This window comes from Suncus etruscus, chromosome 15 (genome assembly GCF_024139225.1).
Source record: "Suncus etruscus isolate mSunEtr1 chromosome 15, mSunEtr1.pri.cur, whole genome shotgun sequence".
Classification (NCBI taxonomy): Eukaryota; Metazoa; Chordata; class Mammalia; order Eulipotyphla; family Soricidae; genus Suncus; species Suncus etruscus.
The window spans coordinates 60471873-60491819 of NC_064862.1; the positions used below are offsets into that span (position 1 = coordinate 60471873).

At 52.6% G+C, this 19947-nt stretch overlaps 4 protein-coding genes across 6 annotated transcripts in view; 2 read left to right on the forward strand and 2 right to left on the reverse strand.

Annotated features, from left to right (window-relative positions):
* On the reverse strand, positions 1-698 carry BOLA2B (bolA family member 2B). Its single transcript, XM_049787832.1, has 3 exons — positions 548-698; positions 347-444; positions 1-209 (listed from the first exon to the last, which is right to left on the reverse strand). Exons 1-3 carry the CDS (start codon positions 608-610, stop codon positions 110-112), a joined length of 261 nt encoding a protein of 86 aa, XP_049643789.1. The 5' UTR covers positions 611-698; the 3' UTR covers positions 1-109.
* Positions 699-1013: 315 nt separating this feature from the next.
* SLX1A (SLX1 homolog A, structure-specific endonuclease subunit) lies at positions 1014-4869 on the forward strand. Of its 2 annotated transcripts, XM_049787821.1 has the most exons (6): positions 1014-1226; positions 2310-2361; positions 2624-2941; positions 4440-4567; positions 4653-4740; positions 4815-4869. In XM_049787821.1, the coding sequence occupies exons 1-6, from the start codon at positions 1039-1041 to the stop codon at positions 4842-4844; spliced, it is 804 nt and encodes a 267-aa protein (XP_049643778.1). In that variant the 5' UTR covers positions 1014-1038; the 3' UTR covers positions 4845-4869. The 2 variants fall into 2 exon arrangements, with proteins under 2 accessions (XP_049643778.1, XP_049643777.1); XM_049787820.1 differs by lacking the exon at positions 4815-4869 and having other exon boundaries at positions 4653-4806.
* Positions 4870-7663: 2794 nt separating this feature from the next.
* LOC126029535 (sulfotransferase 1A1) lies at positions 7664-9822 on the forward strand. The gene is made up of 7 exons (XM_049787822.1): positions 7664-7833; positions 7917-8042; positions 8128-8225; positions 8689-8815; positions 8900-8994; positions 9355-9535; positions 9624-9822. Exons 1-7 carry the CDS (start codon positions 7686-7688, stop codon positions 9734-9736), a joined length of 888 nt encoding a protein of 295 aa, XP_049643779.1. The 5' UTR covers positions 7664-7685; the 3' UTR covers positions 9737-9822.
* Positions 9823-9936: 114 nt separating this feature from the next.
* The window catches only part of SGF29 (SAGA complex associated factor 29), a 42553-nt gene continuing 32542 nt past the window's right edge, over positions 9937-19947 (reverse strand). The window contains exons 5-10 of one of the 2 annotated variants that reach the window (XM_049787819.1): positions 13228-13292; positions 12029-12158; positions 11816-11962; positions 11677-11712; positions 11442-11604; positions 9937-10134 (exon numbers count right to left, since the gene is read on the reverse strand). In XM_049787819.1, the coding sequence (XP_049643776.1) occupies positions 10018-10134; positions 11442-11604; positions 11677-11712; positions 11816-11962; positions 12029-12158; positions 13228-13292 (658 nt within the window). In that variant the 3' untranslated portion in view covers positions 9937-10017. Of the gene's footprint in view, positions 10135-11441; positions 11605-11676; positions 11713-11815; positions 11963-12028; positions 12159-13227; positions 13320-19947 lie in introns of both variants that reach the window. The other variant, XM_049787818.1, reaches the window with a different exon arrangement.

Sequence of the window (19947 nt, forward strand, 5' to 3'; positions counted from 1 at the left end):
GGGGGCAGGGAAAAGCCTGTCCCTCATGGCCCAATCCCACCCTCACCCGCCAGCACTGCACAGAAGAGGGCCAGATTCCGCATAGGATGGTCCTGCGTGTTCCAGGAGCTTATTTCTGCTGCTCCCGGGCCCACTGCTCGGGGGTGAGGGTTTTCTGCTCAAAGGCGTGGATGTGCGGCAGCTCTTCCGAAAGGCAGTTATTAACCAGCCTGGGGGCAGGAAGAGATGGGCAGGGGTTATAAGAGGTTTGGGTAGACAAAGAGATGTCCCAGACCTCTGGACCTCAACTGTCAAACAGGGACGCCCCCCCACCACCAAAGTGAGATGCTTGGGATCATGGCCTCACCGGTGTCTCTGAAGCAGGGGTTTCCCCTCGAACTTGGACGACACCACGAGGACTCGGAAGCTGGACGCGCAACGGTTGGGAGTCGTGTCTTCCACTTCCTAAGGGGCAGACCAGGGTGGATGGTTAGTTGGGTACCAGGGGCGGCTCCCTGGAGCCCGGGTTCCCCCTCGTTGAATCAGTCAGTCCAGAAGCTCAACTCACCACGTGGTCCGCCTCCAGGTCCCGCTGAAGCTTTTCCCGGAGATAATCCGCGCTGAGATCCATGGTTGCAGCCCAAAGGGGTGTGGTGGGGGCAGCCCAGCGGGGATGAATCCCCAGTTCGCCCCCGCACCACAGAACTTCCGCCCTTACTGACGCCACTTCCGCCCACACTCCTACTTCCGGACTCGGGAGGCGGGCGCAAGCAGCACTTCCGCCCTCAGCAGCAACTCGTGTCTGCGCCAGTGGGTCACGTGAGGACGGGGTCGGCCGGGCCGCGCCTGCGCAGTAACCGCTTTTTTCAGGGTTTGACAACTTTGCCCCAGCCCGGAGAGGGGACTCGAACCCGCACTAGTCCCAAATATCTTGCAGCCCAGCCCAAACAAGTATTTTGCAGCCCAGTCCAGCCCAGCCCTTGCCGAGGTCTCAGGCCCCCTCAGTCCACCCCGGGTGAGCTGCGGCCCCCCACGAACCCCCACTTGCACCCATGCCCCATGAGTCCCGCGGCGGGCGCGGCGCAGCTCGGGCCGTTCTTCGGCGTCTATCTCCTCTACTGCTTGAACCCTCGATACCCCGGACGCGTCTACGTGGGGTTCACCGTCAACCCAGCCCGTCGGGCTCAGCAGCACAACGGGGGCCGCAGGAAAGGTGGAGCCTGGCGGACTAGCGGGCGCGGGCCCTGGTAAGAGGAGGCGGGTCGCTGCCCGGAGGGCTTCGAGGAGGAGGAGGAGGAGAGGAGGAAGGCGGGAACGGGCGGAGAAGAGGCGTGGAAAGGGGTGTGGCCAGGCCTGTGGGTGGCCTTGCAGGGATGGCATGCTAGGCCCTTGGGGAGATGATCGGGGGACAGAGGTGCATTGCTGTGAGACTAGATCGGGTGGGGAGGCGGGGCTGTGATCTAGGCTCTGTTTCTATTTGGGGGATTAGTCTGGGAAGGGGGATCAGAGAGGGCAGTTACCCTGAGACCAGGGGACAGTGTCTTCCCTGAAGAACCAAGTCTGGGGCTTGAGTACCTCGGGAGGCATTTGACATACTCACAGCCCACGGGTTCGATCCCCACACCCCATATGGTACCCTGAACCCACCAAGAGTCGATGGAGTGAAATATAAGCACAGAGCTAGGCATAATCCCTGAGCACTGCTAGTGTGCCCTCCATACAAAACCGATGTTAAAAATAATTAATTGAGGGGCCTGAGTGGTAGCACAGCACAGAGGAGAAGGCGTTTGCTTTGCACAAGGCCTACGGGGGTTTGATTCCTGGCATCCCATATGGTCCCCTAAGCCTGCCAGGAATGATTCCTGAATTCAGAGCCAGGAGTAACCTCTGAGCACTGCTGGGTGTGGCCTCCCAAAACAAAACAAAACAAAACAAATTATTGAGAAGGCATTAGGTACCTCAAATATAAATAATAAAATTAATATAAATATAACAAACAAAATATAAATATTTATTTATGTGTATAATGTTACCATGTAATAGGGGCCAGAGTACAGCAGGTAGGGCCCTAGCAAGCACTGACCCGGGTTGATTCCTAGCATCACATATGGTCCCCAGCCCTCCCAGGAATGATTCCTGAGCACAGAGTGAGGAGTAAACCCTGAGCACCACCAAATATACCTTCTCCCAAGACAAAAGTCTATTGGCTAGTGTTCAAAGTGATTGTGACCCCATTTTTGGGATTGGGGTTGATCCATGAGGAGGGGGGAATTGGACTTCAGGGTATATAGTCATGTAGAGACTCAGGCTGTGGCTTTATTTCTGTCTAGGGAGATGGTGCTCATTGTACATGGCTTCCCTTCAGCAGTGGCTGCACTACGGGTAAGACAAGTGTGAGGTGAGGGGAGAGGAAGCCGTGTGCTGAGTGCTTGCCCTACATGCAGGAAGCTGCATTCCATCCCAGGCATGGCACAGTTCCCAGGGGGGGATCCTCAGGTCTACCCAGGGGCCCCTCCTAAAGAGAAAAAGAAAAGGAATTGAGAGTGGCAGGAGGAGAACTGAGCCATGCCTAAGCGGGGTTGGGTTGGGTGGGTGGGGCGTGGCCTTCCTGGGGTGGTGTGAAGCCAGGTACTGTGTCCCACAGTTCGAATGGGCCTGGCAGCACCCGCATGCCTCTCGACGCCTGGCACATGTGGGTCCCCGTAAACGCAGCGAGGGATCCTTTGACTTCCACCTGCGCGTGCTGGCGCACATGCTGTGCACACCACCCTGGGTGCGCCTCCCACTCACACTCAGATGGCTGCGCCCCGACTTCCAGCGGGATCTGTGCCCGCCGCCGCCATCGCATGTGCCACTGGCCTTTGGGCCTCCGCTCCCAAGATGCCGTGCTACTCCCTCCGTTCACCCGGACCCGGACCCAGACACCGAGGACCGCTGCAGCCTGTGTGCCCGTGGGCTCCAGGTGGGACTATAGGACGGGGGGTTCCTGAGAATTTGGGATTTAGCAGCTGACACCTTTTGACCACCTTGCTGTGATGGCCCATCACGTCTAGCCAGTTCTTGACCCTATTGTGCCTATTGCTCAGAATTTTGCCTTGATGAAATGCCACATACCTCGCAGGTCTTCCTTGGGTCTTGCAATTCCTTGGGAATTGCAATTCTTTTTGTTCATGTCCCTTTTGAAAACGTAAAGCTGAGGGACCAGAGTGATAGCACAGTGGGTAGAGCACTTGCCTTATCTGCTGCTGAACTGGGCTTGATCTTTGGCATCCCATAGGAAGCACCATCAGGAGACTGCGTGATAACACAGCAGTGGTTGTTTGCCAGTTTCAATCCTTGGCATCCCAGCAGTGGTCCTCAAACTATGGCCCGCGGGCCACATATTGTATTTGTATCTGTTTTGTTTCTTCATTGCAAAATAAGATATATGCAGTGTGCATAAGAATTCGTTCATAAGTTTTGTTTTTACTATAGTCAGACCCTCCAATGGTCTGAGGGACAGTGAACTGGCCCCTGTTTAAAAAGTTTGAGGACCCCTGCAATGGTCACCTGAGCTGCCAGGAGTGATTTGTTTTTTTTCTTTTTTTGGTTTTTGGGTCACACCTGGCAGCACTCAGGGGTTACTACTGGCTCTATGTTCAGAAATTGCTCCTAGCAGGCTTGTGGGACCATATGGGATGCCAGGATTCGACCAACCGTCCTTCTGCATGCAAGGCAAACATCCTACCTCCATGCTATTTCTCTGGCCCTACAGGAGTGATTTCTGAGTGCAGAGCCAGGAGTAAGAGTAACCCCTGAGCACCGCCGGGTGTGGCCCCCAAACAAAAACAAAAGAAAGCACATACAGGATTGCCGAGCCAGGAATATGCCTGAGCACCTGTTGCTGTGACATTAAAACAAAAAGGGGAAAGCCTTGGGACCGTGCAGTGGCGCTAGAAGGTGGCTGCTTTGCCTGCACTAGCCTTGGACAGACCGTGGTTCGACCCCCCAGCGTCCCATATGGTTCCCCAAGCCAGGAGCAACTTCTGAGTGCATAGCCAGGAGTAACCCCTGAGCATTACCAGGTGTGGCCCAAAAACCAAGAAAAAAGAAAAAAAAAAAAAAAAGGAAAGCCTTCTACTACTGTGTGACCTCCACAGGGCACTTCCTGTCTCTACTGGGGACACAGGGCATGGACCAGACACTACTGAAGTGAAAGACTTTTGCTATACTCAGTTCATGGAACAGACTGAGTACTCCATGTCATAGGCTCTGCCACCCAGGTTTGTGATCACTGCCTACCCCAAAGACAAAGGACAAGCTCAATCCTTTGAGCAGCTCTGTGCCTCAGTGACCTCATTTACAAACACCAAAAGGGCAGAAAAATACCTCTAAGCAGTGAATTGCTTTAGATAAAGCCCTGACTCTGGTCAGGCTGGGCCAGGGAAATAGTGCAATGGTTGCCACCTCTTTCCTGACAGGATGAAGAAGTGCCCCTGTGCTGTCCCCACCCCAACTGCTCCTTGAGGGCCCACATGATCTGCCTGGCAGAGTGTTTCCTGCAGGAGGAGCCTGGGCAGCTTTTGCCCCTGGAGGGCCAATGTCCAGGGTGAGTCCTGCCACTTGCCCCATGCTGTTCTAGCTCCTGGCCTGGAGGAGGTTTGTGAGGCCTGACTGTGTGTGTCTCTTGGCAGCTGTGAGAACACTTTGCTGTGGGGGGACCTGATCTGGCTGAGCCGAATGGGCACCCAGGAAGCTGAGGACAACCTCGAATTAGAGGAGGTGAGAGGCAGCCTGACACCAGCTTCCTTGCACTGTGCCTTAGGCCACCTCTGACCCCTGCTCTCTCCCCACAGGCACACTGGGCAGACTTGCTGGAGGCCTGACTGGGCCTGCCCCTCTGCGCCCCTAGACCTGACGTAGCCATCTCTCTTTCCCTTTCCCTGCTATTCCCTTAGTCTGAAGGGAGTAGATTTGCATTTTTACATAGTCCAATAAAATTTGTGAATAATGGGGGCCTTTTGTTATTTGCTGGGGGTGACATAAAGGGCAGGAGGGACAAGGCTATATTCCCAGCAATAGCAGCAGCAACAGCATCCTCAGTGTGGTACCCTGCATCCCAGCCTTCTCCAACCTGCCTCCAAAGATGAATTCTTGAGCCACACTCAGCTCGAGTTACCACCTTTGCAGTGCTCTGGAACTGCAGTACCAGGGTTCAACCAGATGCCCTTCATGCAAGCCTGTGTGCTCCAGCTTCTGGTGAGGGTGTGGCAGACCTTTTTTTTTTTTTTTTGGTTTTTGGGTCACACCCAGCAGCGCTCAGGGGTTCCTCCTGGCTCTACGATCAGAAATCGCTCTGGCAGGCTTGGGGGACTATATGGGATATGGGATGCCGGGATTCGAACCCCCGTCCTTCTGCATGCAAGGCAAACACCTTACCTCCATGCTATGTCTCCGGCCCCTGAAGACTCATTTTTATTTATTTATTTATTTATTTATTTATTTATTTATTTATTTATTTATTTATTTTTGCCACACCCGGCTGTGCTCAGGGGTTACTCCTGGCTATCTGCTCAGAAATAGCTCCTGGCAGGCATGGGGGACCACATGGACGCCGGGATTCAGACCAACCACCTTAGGTCCTGGGTTGGTTGCTTGCAAGGCAAACGCCGCTGTGCTATCTCTCTGGCCCCATTATTTATTTATTTTTTATTTTTATTTTTTTGGTTTTTGGGTCACACCCGGCAGCGCTCAGGGGTTACTCCTGGCTCTACGCTCAGAAATCGCTCCTGGTAGGCTTGAGGGACTATATGGGATGCCGGGATTTGAACCACCGACCTTCTGCATGAAAGGCAAATGCCTTACCTCCATACTATCTCTCCGGCCCCAGAAGACTCATTTTTATTTTTTATTTTTTTTTGGGGGGGGGGCCACACCCGTTTGACGCTCAGGGGTTACTCCTGGCTATGTGCTCAGAAATCGCCCCTGGCTTGGGGGGACCATATGGGACGCCGGGGGATCGAACCACGGTCCTTCCTTGGCTAGCGCTTGCAAGGCAGACACCTTACCTCCAGCGCCACCTACCCAGCCCCAGAAGACTCATTTTTGACTCCTCTCACTCTTCAACCAACCAGCTTGACTTGAGTCGAGAAGGGGCTGTTCACCCTCCCTGGGGCCATGAGGCTCTCCAAGTCCCCCATTTCTGCCTATAGGCACAGCCCTAGTCACTTTCCTAGGGGCTATTCCCAGCCCTTCCCCCCTCTTTCTTTCCCAGTGGCTGCCTGAGTACTGGTCATGGGGTTCATGCCTGTCCCCCACACAGCTCTGGAATGTCCAGGATTAGCGCCAAACAGTTCCTTAACTGCATGGGCCACCAGGGGTCGCCCGGGCCAGCAAGCACCAAGGTGAGCACCCGCCTTTCCCCTCCACATCTCCGCTGGGACCCAGCCAATGAGGAAGGGTGTGAGACTGCCCCGGAGGGAGGAGTTGAAGGCTGGTCAGGAGCCAGAACTCCTTGGAAAACGAGCCCCCCAAACTGGACTTTTTTTTTTTTTTCAATCATTTTGGATATCTTCCCAGTGAACCCATGATTGGGTCTCAAACTAAACTTGGCCTATCTGGGATGCTGAGGAGGCGGGGTAGAGGGCTCCCCCACCCCAAACTCCACCCTCTCCTTCCTTCCTGGAGGACAGCCAAGTCCCAATTGCGGCCCCAGATCCCTCCCACTGTGGACCTACAAGAGCTCTGGAGGGAGGCAGATCTGCAGTCTCAGTTCGTACCTGAACCCGGCCACACGCACCCGAGAGGCCAGGTGAGTGTGGGTTGGGGCGCCGGGCTAGACCCCCGTGATCTCTGCCCGCAAAAGTTCCACTTGGAGCCCGGCTTGATCTTGTGCGTTTCATGCATCTTCACAGCATTGCTCCTTGGCATGTCAGACTCTGGTCTCCAAAGTAGTCCTATTGCTCAACAGGCTGTCCCTGAGCCAAGACAGGCAGTAGCTAAGTAGGTGGGATTCTGGGTCCCAGCTGGTCACTGGCCAGGGGTTTTCCAGAGGTGAAGGGTCCTGGAATTTCAAGGAGAGTCCAAGAGAAGTGCCCCTGGAAGCGGGCCTGGGGCCAGAGTTGAATGTAGTTAGACAAACTGGTTGGCAGGAGTTAGGCAAGCTCCGAGTGGTTTTCTGGGTCGCACGCTAGCATGTCCTGGAGAGCTTCCAGATCCCTGTGCCCTGCCCACATGGGAGCCTGAACTGCTCTGATGCAGAGCCAGGGCACTGGGATTCTCAATAGCTCAGCAGGCAAGTCAGAGTGCAGCCAGAGTTGTCATCTGCATGGTCCCACAGGTGCTCTGAGCAGGGCCAGATACTCAGCTCTCAAGGTTTGGTCCTTTGCTCTGAAAACCAGGAATGGGGCTGTGGCAGAGCACAGGTTTTGCATGTAAGAGGGTCATGGGTAGACCCTGATGGTAATATCCTGTTTATTGAAACTGAGGGGCTGGAGAGATTATATTGTTTTGCATACTGCCGTGGTTCTATTCCCAGCACCCTCTATGGTCCCCAGCACTGCCAGGAGTGGATCCCTGAGCACAGAGCCAGAAGTCAGCTCTGAGGACAGTTGGGAGTGGCCCAAGAACAAAGTTTGAAACCCTTCTTTTGCATGTGAGACCCTTTTGATCTGTCACTGGTTCAGTAGGCATCCTGGTGCATGCAGTTGAGGCCCTGAGGCAGCAGCATGGAGAAGATCCAGGAAGATAACCGGCCACCGCTGGAGTACGTGAAGGGGATCCCCATCATCAAGTACTTCGCAGAAGCCCTGGGTCCTCTGCAGAGCTTCCAAGCCAGGCCTGATGACTTGCTCATCAGCACCTACCCCAAGTCTGGTAGGTGACACCAAGGCTACCGCCCTTTTGGACCCACTGGACCAGCGGTCCTTGGCCCTATTACCTCCTCTTTCTTCCTCCAGGCACCACCTGGGTGAGCGAGATTGTGGACATGATCTACCAGAAAGGCGATGTGGAAAAGTGTCGCAGGGCCCCCATCTTCATCCGGGTGCCCTTCCTTGAGTTCAAGGGCCCAGGGATTCCCTCAGGTGTGAAGCGGGATGAGGGGGCTTGTAGGTGAAGGGGGGGGAGGGGGAAACTGGGTCCCCCTCATGGCCCCTGCCCTGTACTCAGGAATGGAAGTTCTCCAAGTCACACCAGTCCCACGAATCATCAAGACACACTTGCCCCTGGCCCTGCTCCCCCAGACCCTGCTGGACCAGAAGGTCAAGGTGAGTGGCAGGGCCGGAGGGATAGCATGGAGGCAAAGTGTTTGCCTTGCATGCAGAAGGATGGTGGTTCGAATCCTGGCATCCCATATGATCCCCCGAGCCTGCCAGGAGTGATTTCTGAGCTTAGAGCCAGGAGTAACGCCTGAGCGCTGCCAGTTGTGACCCCAAAACAAAAAAACAAACAAAAGGCGAGTGGCAGAGAAAACCTGGAGTGGCCCAGCTCTGGCACCATTTCATATGAGATGCCCCCAGGACAGAACTGAGGGCAGTAGATTTGGGGTATTCCTCATATCTGGGGTAGGGCAGGGCACCAGCACTCGGTAACTTCAAGGAGAAACTAGGGTCAGGTACAGATCAGGGTTCAAATCCCTCAGCTGCACCACCCATCCCAAGGTGGCTTCCTGGAAGGATGCTGTGCCCAGCATGTCAGATGCCAAGCTGGGGACTTTGTCTATCTTTCTAGACCATCTATGTTGCCCGCAATGCCAAGGATGTGGCTGTTTCCTATTACCACTTCTACCGCATGGCCAAAGTGCACCCTGACCCCGGGACCTGGGACAGTTTCCTGGAGAAGTTCATGGCTGGGGAAGGTGGGTCTGAGGCTCAGGGAATAGGACGGGCAATGCAGCCCAGCCCAAGCCAACATCCATTTGTCATTGTCTCCCATTCTATAGTGTCCTACGGGTCCTGGTACCATCATGTGCAGGAATGGGAGAAGCTGAGCCACACCCACCCTATTCTCTATCTCTTCTACGAGGACATGAAGGAGGTAAGATGAGTGGAGCAGATGCAGGTGGGGATGCACCTCAGTGCCTGGGAAGAAGGCCCCAGAAGCCTTCACTGGGTACCCACTGATTTCTGCATCCAGCCAGTGCCCTCTAACAGCCACAATCAGCCAGCCTGGTACTTCTTGGTGGGCTGTTAGGAGACCAACCTATTCCCACAAGGAACCCAGCCCACCAATTACTTACCGGGGATAGAGGCAGAAGGCACAGCCCAGAGAAAGGAGCCAGAGCCAAGGTCTGGGGGTCCCTAGCTAGATATAGACGGATCCCCTAATGGTCAGAGAGGGGCCTCCTTTCCGCTGACTCAATGAACATCCCACACCTCCATCTATCTGCTGCTCTAGAACCCCAAAAGGGAGATTCAGAAGATCCTGGAGTTCTTGGGGCGCTCCCTGCCTGAAGAGACTGTGGACCACATTGTCCATCAGACATCATTCAAGGAGATGAAGAAGAACTCCATGTCCAACTACATCACTGTCCCCACTGATCTCATGGACCAAAGCATTTCTGCCTTCATGAGAAAAGGTGCTCACTGGCCAGGGGGTTGATGTGGGGACTTGGGGGAACTCAGCCTTTTTGGTGCCTGGGCCTTCAATTCACTCTTTCCTTCTAGGCATTGCAGGGGACTGGAAAAACACTTTCACCGTGGCCCAGAATGAGCGCTTCGATGCTGACTATGCTGTGCAAATGGCTGGCTGCAGCCTCCAGTTCCGGATGGAGCTGTGAAGTGGTTGCCTGGAGGGTGCCCAGGGGAGGGAAGGGAGCAAGCCCTGTCCCACCCTCTGGGAATAAAGTGCCCTGTGCCAAATGGAGCCCTGACTGGAAGCCTATTTCAGAGCTTACTGGGAGTGCAACAAGCTCCCTCTTCTACCCATTCGGGGTGAAGAGGAAGGGCATGGTGAAGTGATACCCACAGCCAGAGGTAGTAGAAGAGGATTTATTCAGTCACGCTCTCTCCCCTCTTGGCAGGCCCCCAGGGCAGAAGAGCTGGGAGGTTCAAGTTTGCTTCACTTTTTCTTGGGCTCCTTACAAGCCACCACATATCTCTGGGCCACGTTGAGGGGAGGCGAGTAGCCATCTGCGTACGAGGTGTCTTCAAACAGGACTGAATAATCATCCTGGGGCTGGGCAGGACAACAGAATGGGGCTGGTCAGACCCTAGCAAACCCCGGCTTCTAGTTAGCAGGGGCCGGGGTGTGGTGTGGTGTGGTAGGGCATGTTCATAGGCTGGAGCGCATGTGTGAGGCTCTGCTCAATCTGCTACCACAGGCCCCCTCACCCCAGGCACCAGTGGGTATAGCCAATATACTATCCCAGCCAAGGGCCCCAAACATCACTAAGGGAGGCCCTTCCCCCAAAGAGCTCACATACTTTGGCCTAGTCCTTGCTGCTACAGAGCTGTTCTCAGCAACAAAGGGCCCCCTGATCACCACACGATATAGACCCAGTGCCTTTGAGCATCACCAGGTGACACACACACTGGTGAAGCTGTACCCATCCACCAACTGGCAAGTCACAGAAAATGATTCCAGGTCCTAAGTGCTGCTTGGGAAGCAAAACTAAGACCAAGAGCAGAGGACAGGGAGATAAGCCAGCCTTAGTGGGAGGTCAGGTACCTGACTGGGCTCTTGGGGAACAAGGATCTTTCCCCAGAAGCAGCAAGAAGGGATTCTGGAGAAAGAACAGAGAAACTGATTTGGGGGTGTGTGCTGCCCCCCCTCCCTGGGGCACTGACGGAATGCCAAGCCAACCAGGTGGGGGTTTGGGTGAGGACTTAGGGTTGCAATACTGTGTAGATCCTGCAGTACCTGGAACGTGAAGGCAACCTCTGTGGTGCTTGGAGGCCCCCATGTCCTTACCCAGAGGTATGGTGGGGGGAAGGACACGCATATGCAAAGCACATGGCCCCAACTACAGAGCTATCTTCCCAGTGCCTGGAGATCAGAGTTTAAATTGTTCTACAGTGGAGAGCTAGTACTGTGGGGAAGGTGTTTGCCTTGCTTGTGGCTGACCCATGAGCCCTATAGGAGTGATTCCTGAACACTGCTGGGTGTGGCCCCAAGACAAAAAAAATATTAAAAATAAACTAAACAAACTGTTCTCCAGTGACCAGGTAGGGGTATAGCAAAGGCTCCAGGAGCACAGGGAGGCAGCCTCAGGCTACTGTGGCTGAAGAGTTGGAGGACGGCCATGGGCACAGCGGGAGGACCAGCTGGCACTGCCCTGGAGCACAGCTTTCCGGCTGTTTCCACCTTTTTTTGTGGATGGCAGGAATTTTCTGCAGACCTGCAGAGGGATGAGCTGAAAACCACTGCTCTCAATCACTAGGAGGGGGGATATCGAGGAAGGGGAGTGTGGGGAGATGGGACCACCCTGCAGGTCTGGCCTGCTGCTACCAGGGTCCTGACGGCCTGCCAGGGGTGCTCCTTACCCTCTGTGGGGGTGTGTGGATCAGGGCTCGGTAGAAACAGGTGGTCTGGGGGTAGAGGGCCAGTACGAGCTGCTCCTTCTGGAATAAGGCCTCGGGATCTGTCTCGGGATTGGCCTTCCACTGGGGCAGGGGGATGATGCGCCTCCGGCTGAGGGTGTGTCTCCTGCAAGGGGGCAAGGTCAGCCCCAGGCCAGGTGGGGGTGAGGGGGGCTGTCCTGCTCCCAGAAGTACTCACTCTTTGCCTTCTTCATCAATGTCGTCTACCTCATACCTGCAGGGAAAGGGAATGGGGGCTGCAGGGGGTGTGTGTCCATGCTGGGTAGCCCCTGCTCCAAGCCCCTCATGCCAGACAGCCCTGCGGGCCTGCCACTCACTTGTTGGTCGCATGGCTGTAACTGACCACTTCGGCTAGGATCCACTGCTCGTCCCCATCCACAGCCTTGACCCTGGCAGCTACTTTGTCCCCAGGTTTGGCCACGTAGTCCCCAGAGGCTGGAATGGCCCCACAAAGTGGCGGAGGTCTGCAGGGGAATCTCGTGTGAGCAGGGCCCCTTCTCACCAGCCCCCAGCCCCTGGGCCGCCCTCACTTGTCACCAGGCTTCCCGATCCACAGGGGCAAGGTCATGGCTGACTGCTGCAGCAGCGTCATCAGCACCCCACGGCGCATGGTCTTCCGTGGGGGCTCAGAGTCATTGTAGAGTCCAGCGATCTTGGCAGCTGCAGGAGGAAGTAAGCCTTGAGCTGTCACCCCAGCCCAGCATCCCAGTGATCCCACCCTTGCTACCAGGTGCCCAGGGCAGGTCACTTAATGCCAGAGCACAGCCAGACTGATGAGATCTTTCTACAGGGCAGGTCACTTAATGCCAGAGCACAGCCAGACTGATGAGATCTTTCTAAAAGAACTTTCTAGAGAGGGGCAAAAGGGGCCAGAGCACAGTAGGGAGGGCTTTTGCCTTGTACACAGTCAACCCACAGGTTTGATCCCTGGCATCCCACGCGATCCCTCAAGCCTGCCAGAAGTAATTTCTGAGTGCAGAGCCAGGAGTAATTCCTGGGCGCTGCCAAGTATGGTCCAAAAAGCAAAAAATAAATAAATAAATAAATAAAATCTATAAAAAGGGACAAAGTGCTTGTAAGATCAAGCCCTATGGACATTCTTGTGCACTTTTTTATTGTGAGTCAACAAAAATACCTCTGATGTCAGGGGACATAGAGTTAGTGCAGAGGGCAAAGTGCTTGCTTTGCGTGTGGTCAATCTGGGTTCAATCCCCAGAATTCCAGATGGTCCCTCAGCTTTACCTAGAGTAATCCCTGAGCAGAGCCAGGAGTAGGCCCTGAGCTCTGCCGGGTGTGGCCCAAAACCCAAAGCCAGATAAAAAAGAAAAATCCATTATGAATGGCCTTATCCTGAGGTGTGGCTCAGCACCTCAACTTCTTGCCAGACAACTGAGTTCACCTACAGGGCAAAAGAAGTGGGCAGCTAGGCAGGCAGCATGTGTGCACACACCTTCTGAAAGGTGAGCTTCACAAGTGGGCCACAGCCCATAACCACAAATAGCCAAGGCCATCGCTCACCTGGGGGGAGGGGGGACACCTTGGACTGGGATGGGAGAGAAGCTCAGGGAAGCTAGCTGAGTCCTGGGGTATACAGGGGTGGGGTGGGAATGGAGCTAGGAAGACATCCCTCCCTGTCACACCAGCCCGGGTTTCAGGCATCCCTGCCAGGAGCCAGTGTCCTTGGGCTCTCTCATTCCACTGGGTCATGCAGGGCTGGGCACTGACTTACCAATCCGCCTCTCCTCCAGCAGAGACTTGATTTCTGCAATTTTGTCGAGGGCTTTCCGGAGGATGCTGAGGTGGGAGAGGGGGAGAAGAGGCCTGGATGAAGCACAAAAATGGCTCTTCTGGTTACTGCAGCTGGTCCATTTAGATCAACCATGCTGCCCAAATAATAAGCACAAGATTTTCCCCCCCACGCAAATCATTAAAAAAAAAAAAAAAAAAACTCTGAGGGGACAGTGAACCGCAAAAGCCTCAGTGGCTTCAGGCAAAGTGAGCAGAAAGCAGAGCCTGGGTTCTACCAGGGTGCTGATGGCCTCTAACGAAAGAAAAATTCAGGGCTGCCAGGGTTCAGGGCAGAAGCTGCTCGGCTCAGCAGGCCTGGGTTCAAGGAGCTTATTTCTGAAAGCTCTGGTCTCAGGAAACCTTTGGAGTTACGTCTACAGGGATTACAGAGTGGCTGAGGCCTAAGCAATGGACAGCACTTGACATTGTGCTGGAGGAAAGTGCCTTTTCCAGAGGAAGGTCCAGGGCCCAGAGGAACTGCCCAAGAAATCTTCCAGTAGCACAGACTACACACTGCCCAATGACCCACCAACCACCAACCCAGTCTGTTCCTGCTCCTCAAGAAAAGCCATGTGGCTGGCTGGAGGGAAGTAAAGCAGGGAGAGTGCTTTGTACACATCTGGCCTGGGTTCAATTCCTAGTACCCATATGGTTCCCCAAGCCCATCAGGAATGACCCCTGAGCCTAGCAGAGCCAGGAACAACCCCCTGAACATAGTGGGGTATGACCCCTCAATGTTTTTTAAAGCTTAGTGGTTCTGAAGGCTTCCCTGCTGGGTAAGAGGGTACTGTGGGAGCACACAGCCTGCAAGACCACACTTGAGGCCCAGGGGCAAAAAATGGGGATGGAGCAGAACGGGAGGAGTCAACATCTTGTCAATCTGCCATCTACACCCATTCAGCTGGCTGGGGTAGGCTCCGGGAGCAGGGCAGCATCAGTGCCAGTAGACACTTGTGAGGGAGCAAAGGTGGGGCAGGAGCAGGTGAGGGTGGGGTGGTGGGGTGGGGAGTGGGAAGGTAGGGGTATGGGGGTGGTGGTAATGGTGGTGGTCGTTGGTATTGGTAGGCGACAGTATGGGAGCTGTGACAGAAGTGGTTCTCCAGCAGGGCTGGACAATAGAAGACCCTGGATAGAGGAAAGACTCCCCATTGTTTTAGACAAGGACATAATCAAACGTCAAAACTAGTGGGTGAGAACTGAGAGAAAGATTCTCTCCAACTGTCCCCCAAAAGAACCTTCTGTTACTTAAAAAAGTGTGGTATCTTGGGGCCGGGCGGTGGCGCTAGAGGTAAGGTGCCTGCCTTGCCTGCGCTAGCCTAGGACGGACCGTGGTTCGATCCCCCGGCGTCCCATATGGTCCCCCAAGCCAGGAGCAACTTCTGAGCGCATAGCCAGGAGTTACCCCTGAGCGTCACTGGGTGTGGCCCAAAAACCAAAAAAAAAAAAAAAAAAAAAGTGTGGTATCTTGACAGTGGTGAACCCGGGAAGAAATTGCTTGTTCTACCCCAGTCTCAGGCTCCTGGCTCAGTGCTGGGGGGTGGGGGTGTCACTTCTCGTAGCATACAGAACTGTGCAGTGGCTAGGATCAAACCCAGACCCCCAAAATGTAAAGCATGTGCTCAGCCCTTTACATTTTCTCTTCAGCCCAGAGAATGAATGTCAATCCCACGAGATGCTGTCAGCACTGTCTTACTTCTGAGGCGATGTTGCCAGAGCATGACTCCGAATCTGACAGTGCAAAAATACTACACAAACCCTGTGGGTTTTTTCCTATAAAATCATTGGCCTAAGGGCCAGAGCAGTAGCACAGTGGGGAGGGCGTTTTCCTTGCACATGGCCGATCTGGGTTCTATCCCTGGCATCCCATATACTGCGAGGGAGTAACCCACATGCTGCTGGGTGCCCCCCCAAAAAAAAACACACACAAAAATATCATTGGACTAGTCTTCCAAGCATCGAGAGAACAGGACTCAAGTGGCAGAACACGGATGTAAACCCGCTTGTTTATACCCTGGATTTCATCACTGGCACTCCTTAGCCCCTCAAGCTATGGCCCCAGGAAAATCTGAAGTCAAGATCACAGGACTAGAATGATACTAAAGCATATAGATGATTGACTTGAATATGGCAGACCCAGGTTCAATCCCTGAGTACCAAGCCAGGAGTAAATCCTGAAAATAATAAAACAATAAACCTTGAAAACAATAAAACAGTAAACCCAAAATAATAAAAATTAAGGTCATGAAAGGCAGAAGCAGGCTGGTCACTGGTAGTCTAGAGGAGACAGAAGATATAGGACTAAAGGCAACAACAGTACAGTTTCCACAGGGGCCTTCCTTCTTCATGGTGCCTGTGGGCCAGTCACTGATGCTTGACCTAGTGATGTGTTGTTGGCTCAGGTCAGGCCACACTTAAGGCCACCCTAACATGTTGGGGGTGAATAAGGGACTAAACTCCAGGTCTTCTGTACTTCTCCACTTTCTAAGGTATCACTTTGACATATTAAAAAAATGGTTTTAGGGGCTGTTGCGGTGGTGCGAGCCATAAGGTGTCTGCCTTGTGCGTGCCAGCCTAGGATGGATTGCCCTTTGATCCCCCGGCGGCCCATATGGTCCCCCAAGCTAGGAGCGATTTCTGAGCAAATAGCCAGAAGTAACCCCTCAACATCACCAGTGTGGCCAAAAAAACAAAACCAAAAAAAAAGGTTTTACTATAGAGAACTTTAGTCTGCAATGTTGAATTATGAATGTGATCTGTAGACGAGTTAATCATTTAATATCAGTGTTAATGTGTGCTTTAAATAATGCACCATGATTGTATAAGAACATTGTATTTAGAGATCAAAGGGCATCAAACTGGGCCTGAGCAATAGTACAGCTTTGCCTATGGCTGATCCAGATACCTATACTGCTCCCTGAACCTGGTGAACCTGGTGCCCTTGAAGAGTAAGCCCTGAGCCCTGCTGGGTGTGACCCAAAACAAAGCAAAAACAAACAAAAAGGGCATCCTATCTACAGCATAACCAGTTTAGAAAAAAAAAATAGCCTGAATGTAGGGGCTGGGGACTTGGCTTAATAATAGGACACTTTTTTTGTTTTGTTTTTGGGTCACACCCACCAGTACTCTGGGGCTACTCCTGGCTCAAGCTCAGGAATTGATGAAATGCCTGGGTTGGCTGTATGCAAGACCTCACACTTGCAAAAGGCTCTAGGTCACCGAAAATCCCCAGGGCCACCTAGAAAACAGCCTAGAGTTGGGTCCCTTTGATGTTCCCCTCTCCAGCATGCTGGCTGTAGTCCCTATTGAAAACAATTGTATGGGACTAGGGTGATTGCTGAAAGGGCTGGAAAGCATGGCCAGCATATACAAGGCCCTAAGTTTGATCCCCAGCACCATGTAGGGCCCCCACATTGTTGGGTGTAGCCCTGGTGGCCCCATTTTTAGTGGGCTAACAGCAAAGCATTTAAGTCTGTGTTTCCAGGCGTGGTCTCATCAGCAGTGGCCCATGTGGCCCCAACAAATGACCACCATAACTCTATGTCTATACAGATGATCAAGGTAAGTCTGGTCAAGAATTCCATTTAGCCTTCCTTCCTTTCCTTCCTTCCTTCCTTCCTTCCTTCCTTCCTTCCTTCCTTCCTTCCTTCCTTCCTTCCTTCCTTCCTTCCTTCCTTCCTTCCTTCCTTCCTTCCTTCCTTCCTTCCTTCCTTCCTTCCTTCCTTCCTTCCTTCCTTCCTTCCTTCCTTCCTTCCTTCCTTCCTCCTCCTCCCTCCCTCCCTCCCTCCCTCCCTCCCTCCCTCCCTCCCTCCCTCCCTCCCTCCCTTCCCTCCCTCCCTCCCTCCCTCCCTCCCTTCCTTCCTTCTTTCTTTTGGTTTTTGGGTCACACCCGGCAGTGCTCAGGGGTTACTCCTGGCTCTATGCTCAGAAATTGCTCCTGGCAGGCTTGGGGGACCACATGGGATGCCGGGATTTGAACCACCATCCTTCTGTGTCTAAGGCCTTACCGCTGTCCTATCTCTCTGGCCCACTGTTTTGCATTCCTGGCTTTCCTCTATAAAAGAAGAAAGAAAAAAAAAAAAAGAATTCCATTTATATTGAAATAATTAAAATAATTTACATTGAAATAATATCTTGGTTTTGTTTTTGTTTGGGAACTATAACTGGCAGTGCTCAGGGATACAAGGCAAACACAAAACCTGCTGCTCTGGCCCCTAAAAATGTTTAATAGAAATACATACAAGGGGGGGCCGGGCGGTGGCGCTAAAGGTAAGGTGTGCCTGCCTTGCCTGCGCTAGCCTTGGACAGACCGCGGTTCGATCCCCCGGTGTCCCATATGGTCCCCCAAGCCAGGAGCAACTTCTTAGCGCATAGCCAGGAGTAACCCCTGAGTGTTACCGGGTGTGGCCCAAAAACCAAAAAAAAAAAAAAAAAAAAAAAAGAAATACATACAAGGAACGCTAAAACACAATACAAAAATGCCTTCCACACACCTATATTCATTGCAGCTCTATTTACAATAGTCAGAATCTGGAAACAACCCAGATGCCCGACAACAGATGAGTAGCTAAAGAAACTGTAGTTGGGCAGGAGAGATAGCACAGTGGTAGGGAGTTTGCCTTGCATGCGGCAAACACTGGACGAAACTAGGTTCAATTCCCGGCATCCCATGTGGTTCCCTGAGCCTGCTAGGAGTGATTTCTGAGTGCAAAGCTAGGACTAACCCCTGAGCGCACGGGTGTGGCTCCCAAACTAAAAAAAAAGAAAAAATGAAAATGTGGTACATATGCAGAATGAAATTATGCAACTATCAGGAAAAATGAAGTCATGAAATTTTCCTATAGGTGGATGGACATGAAAACTATTATGCTAAGTGAAATAAATCAGAGGGAGAGAGATAGACACAGAATAGTATCATTCATCTATGGACTTTAAGAAAAATAAAAGACGGGGCCGGGCGGTGGCGCTGGAGGTAAGGTGCCTGCCTTGCCTGCGCTAGCCTAGGACGGACCGCGGTTCGATCCCCCGGCGTCCCATATGGTCCCCCAAGAAGCCAGGAGCAACTTCTGAGCGCATAGCCAGGAGTAACCCCTGAGCGTCACAGGGTGTGGCCCAAAAAATAAATAAAAAAAAAAAAAGACATTATTTTTTTGTTTTTTGTTTTTGTTTTGGTTTTTGGGCCACACCCGGCAGTGCTCAGGGGTTACTCCTGGCTGTCTGCTCAGAAATAGCTCCTGGCAGGCACGGGGGACCATATGGGACACCAGGATTCGAACCAACCACCTTTGATCCTGGATTGGCTGCTTGCAAGGCAAACACCGCTGTGCTATCTCTCCGGGCCCCTAAAAGACATTATTGTAATGCTACTCAGAGACAATAGAGATGAGGGCTGGAAGGACTGGCCCGCAATATGAAACATACCACAAAGAATGGTGAGTGCAGTTAGACAAATAACTACACTAACAACTCTCAAGACAATGATAGTGAGTGAGAAAAACAGAATGCCTGTCTCGAATACAGGAAGGGGCTAGGGGTGGAGGGGAATAGGGGACATTGGTGGTAGGAAGGTTGCATTGGTGAAGGGGGGGGGTGTTCTTTTTTTATAACTGAAACCCAACTACAAACATGTTTGTAATCATGGTGCTTAAATAAAGATGTTATAAAAATAATAAAATACCTGTTAAAAAAGTTGAGTAAAATGTTAAATCAATGCCAATATTTGAAATCTACCTCCGTTAAATTAGAACTTCTGGGCACTGCAAGACTTAAGAAAGAAGCGGTGGGCAAATACAGTCTATCACTAACCTAACCTAGTTTGTGACACTGATTCAAAGAACTTGTCAGGATGGGAATGGAGTTGAATAAAGCACTTTAGCATCTTATACAGGGAGGTCTAGGGGATAGAGGGGGGGGGGGGAAAGGAACATTCTGTACCCTAAAGTTACTATAGCTGCACTGCAGTGATTCAGGAAACATGTCTGAAGAACATTTACTATTGTTTTGGGGCCACACCCAGCAGTAGTCCGGTGACCATGCAGTGTCTGGAATTGAACTGGGACTCCCACAGGAAAACAAATGCTCCAGGCCTTTTAACTATCCTTCTCCCAAGATAATTTACTATTTAAAGAAGTGGGGCCCAGAGAAATAGCACAGCAGTGTTTGCCTTGCAAGCAGCCGATCCAGGACCAAAAGTGGTTGGTTCGAATCCCGGTGTCCCATATGGTCCCCCGTGCCTGCCAGGAGCTATTTCTGAGCAGACTGCCAGGAGTAACCCCTGAGCACTGCCAGGTGTGGCCAAAAAAAAAAAAAGTGAATAATATTTTCTGGGGCCAGAGAGACAGTACAAGAGTTAGGTACTTGCTCTGCACATGGTTGGCTCTAGTACTACTAGGAATGACCCCTAAGCAAAGAGTCCAGTTGGACTGTGCTTGCAGAGCCGGACAGGGAGCAGCTAGCATGAGCACTGCATAGATAGAAATCCAGAGGCAGGACCTAGCAGTGGCACCACAGCCTGTGCTCAGGGAAGGAGGTGAGTGAGTTTAGGGGTAAGGAGAGGGAAGTGTGAGAGAGGAGAGAGAGGAGAGAGAGGAGAGAAAGGAGAAAGGAAAGAGAGAGAGTGAGAGTGAGAGAGTGTGTGTGCTTGGGGGTGAGGAGAAAGAGAGAG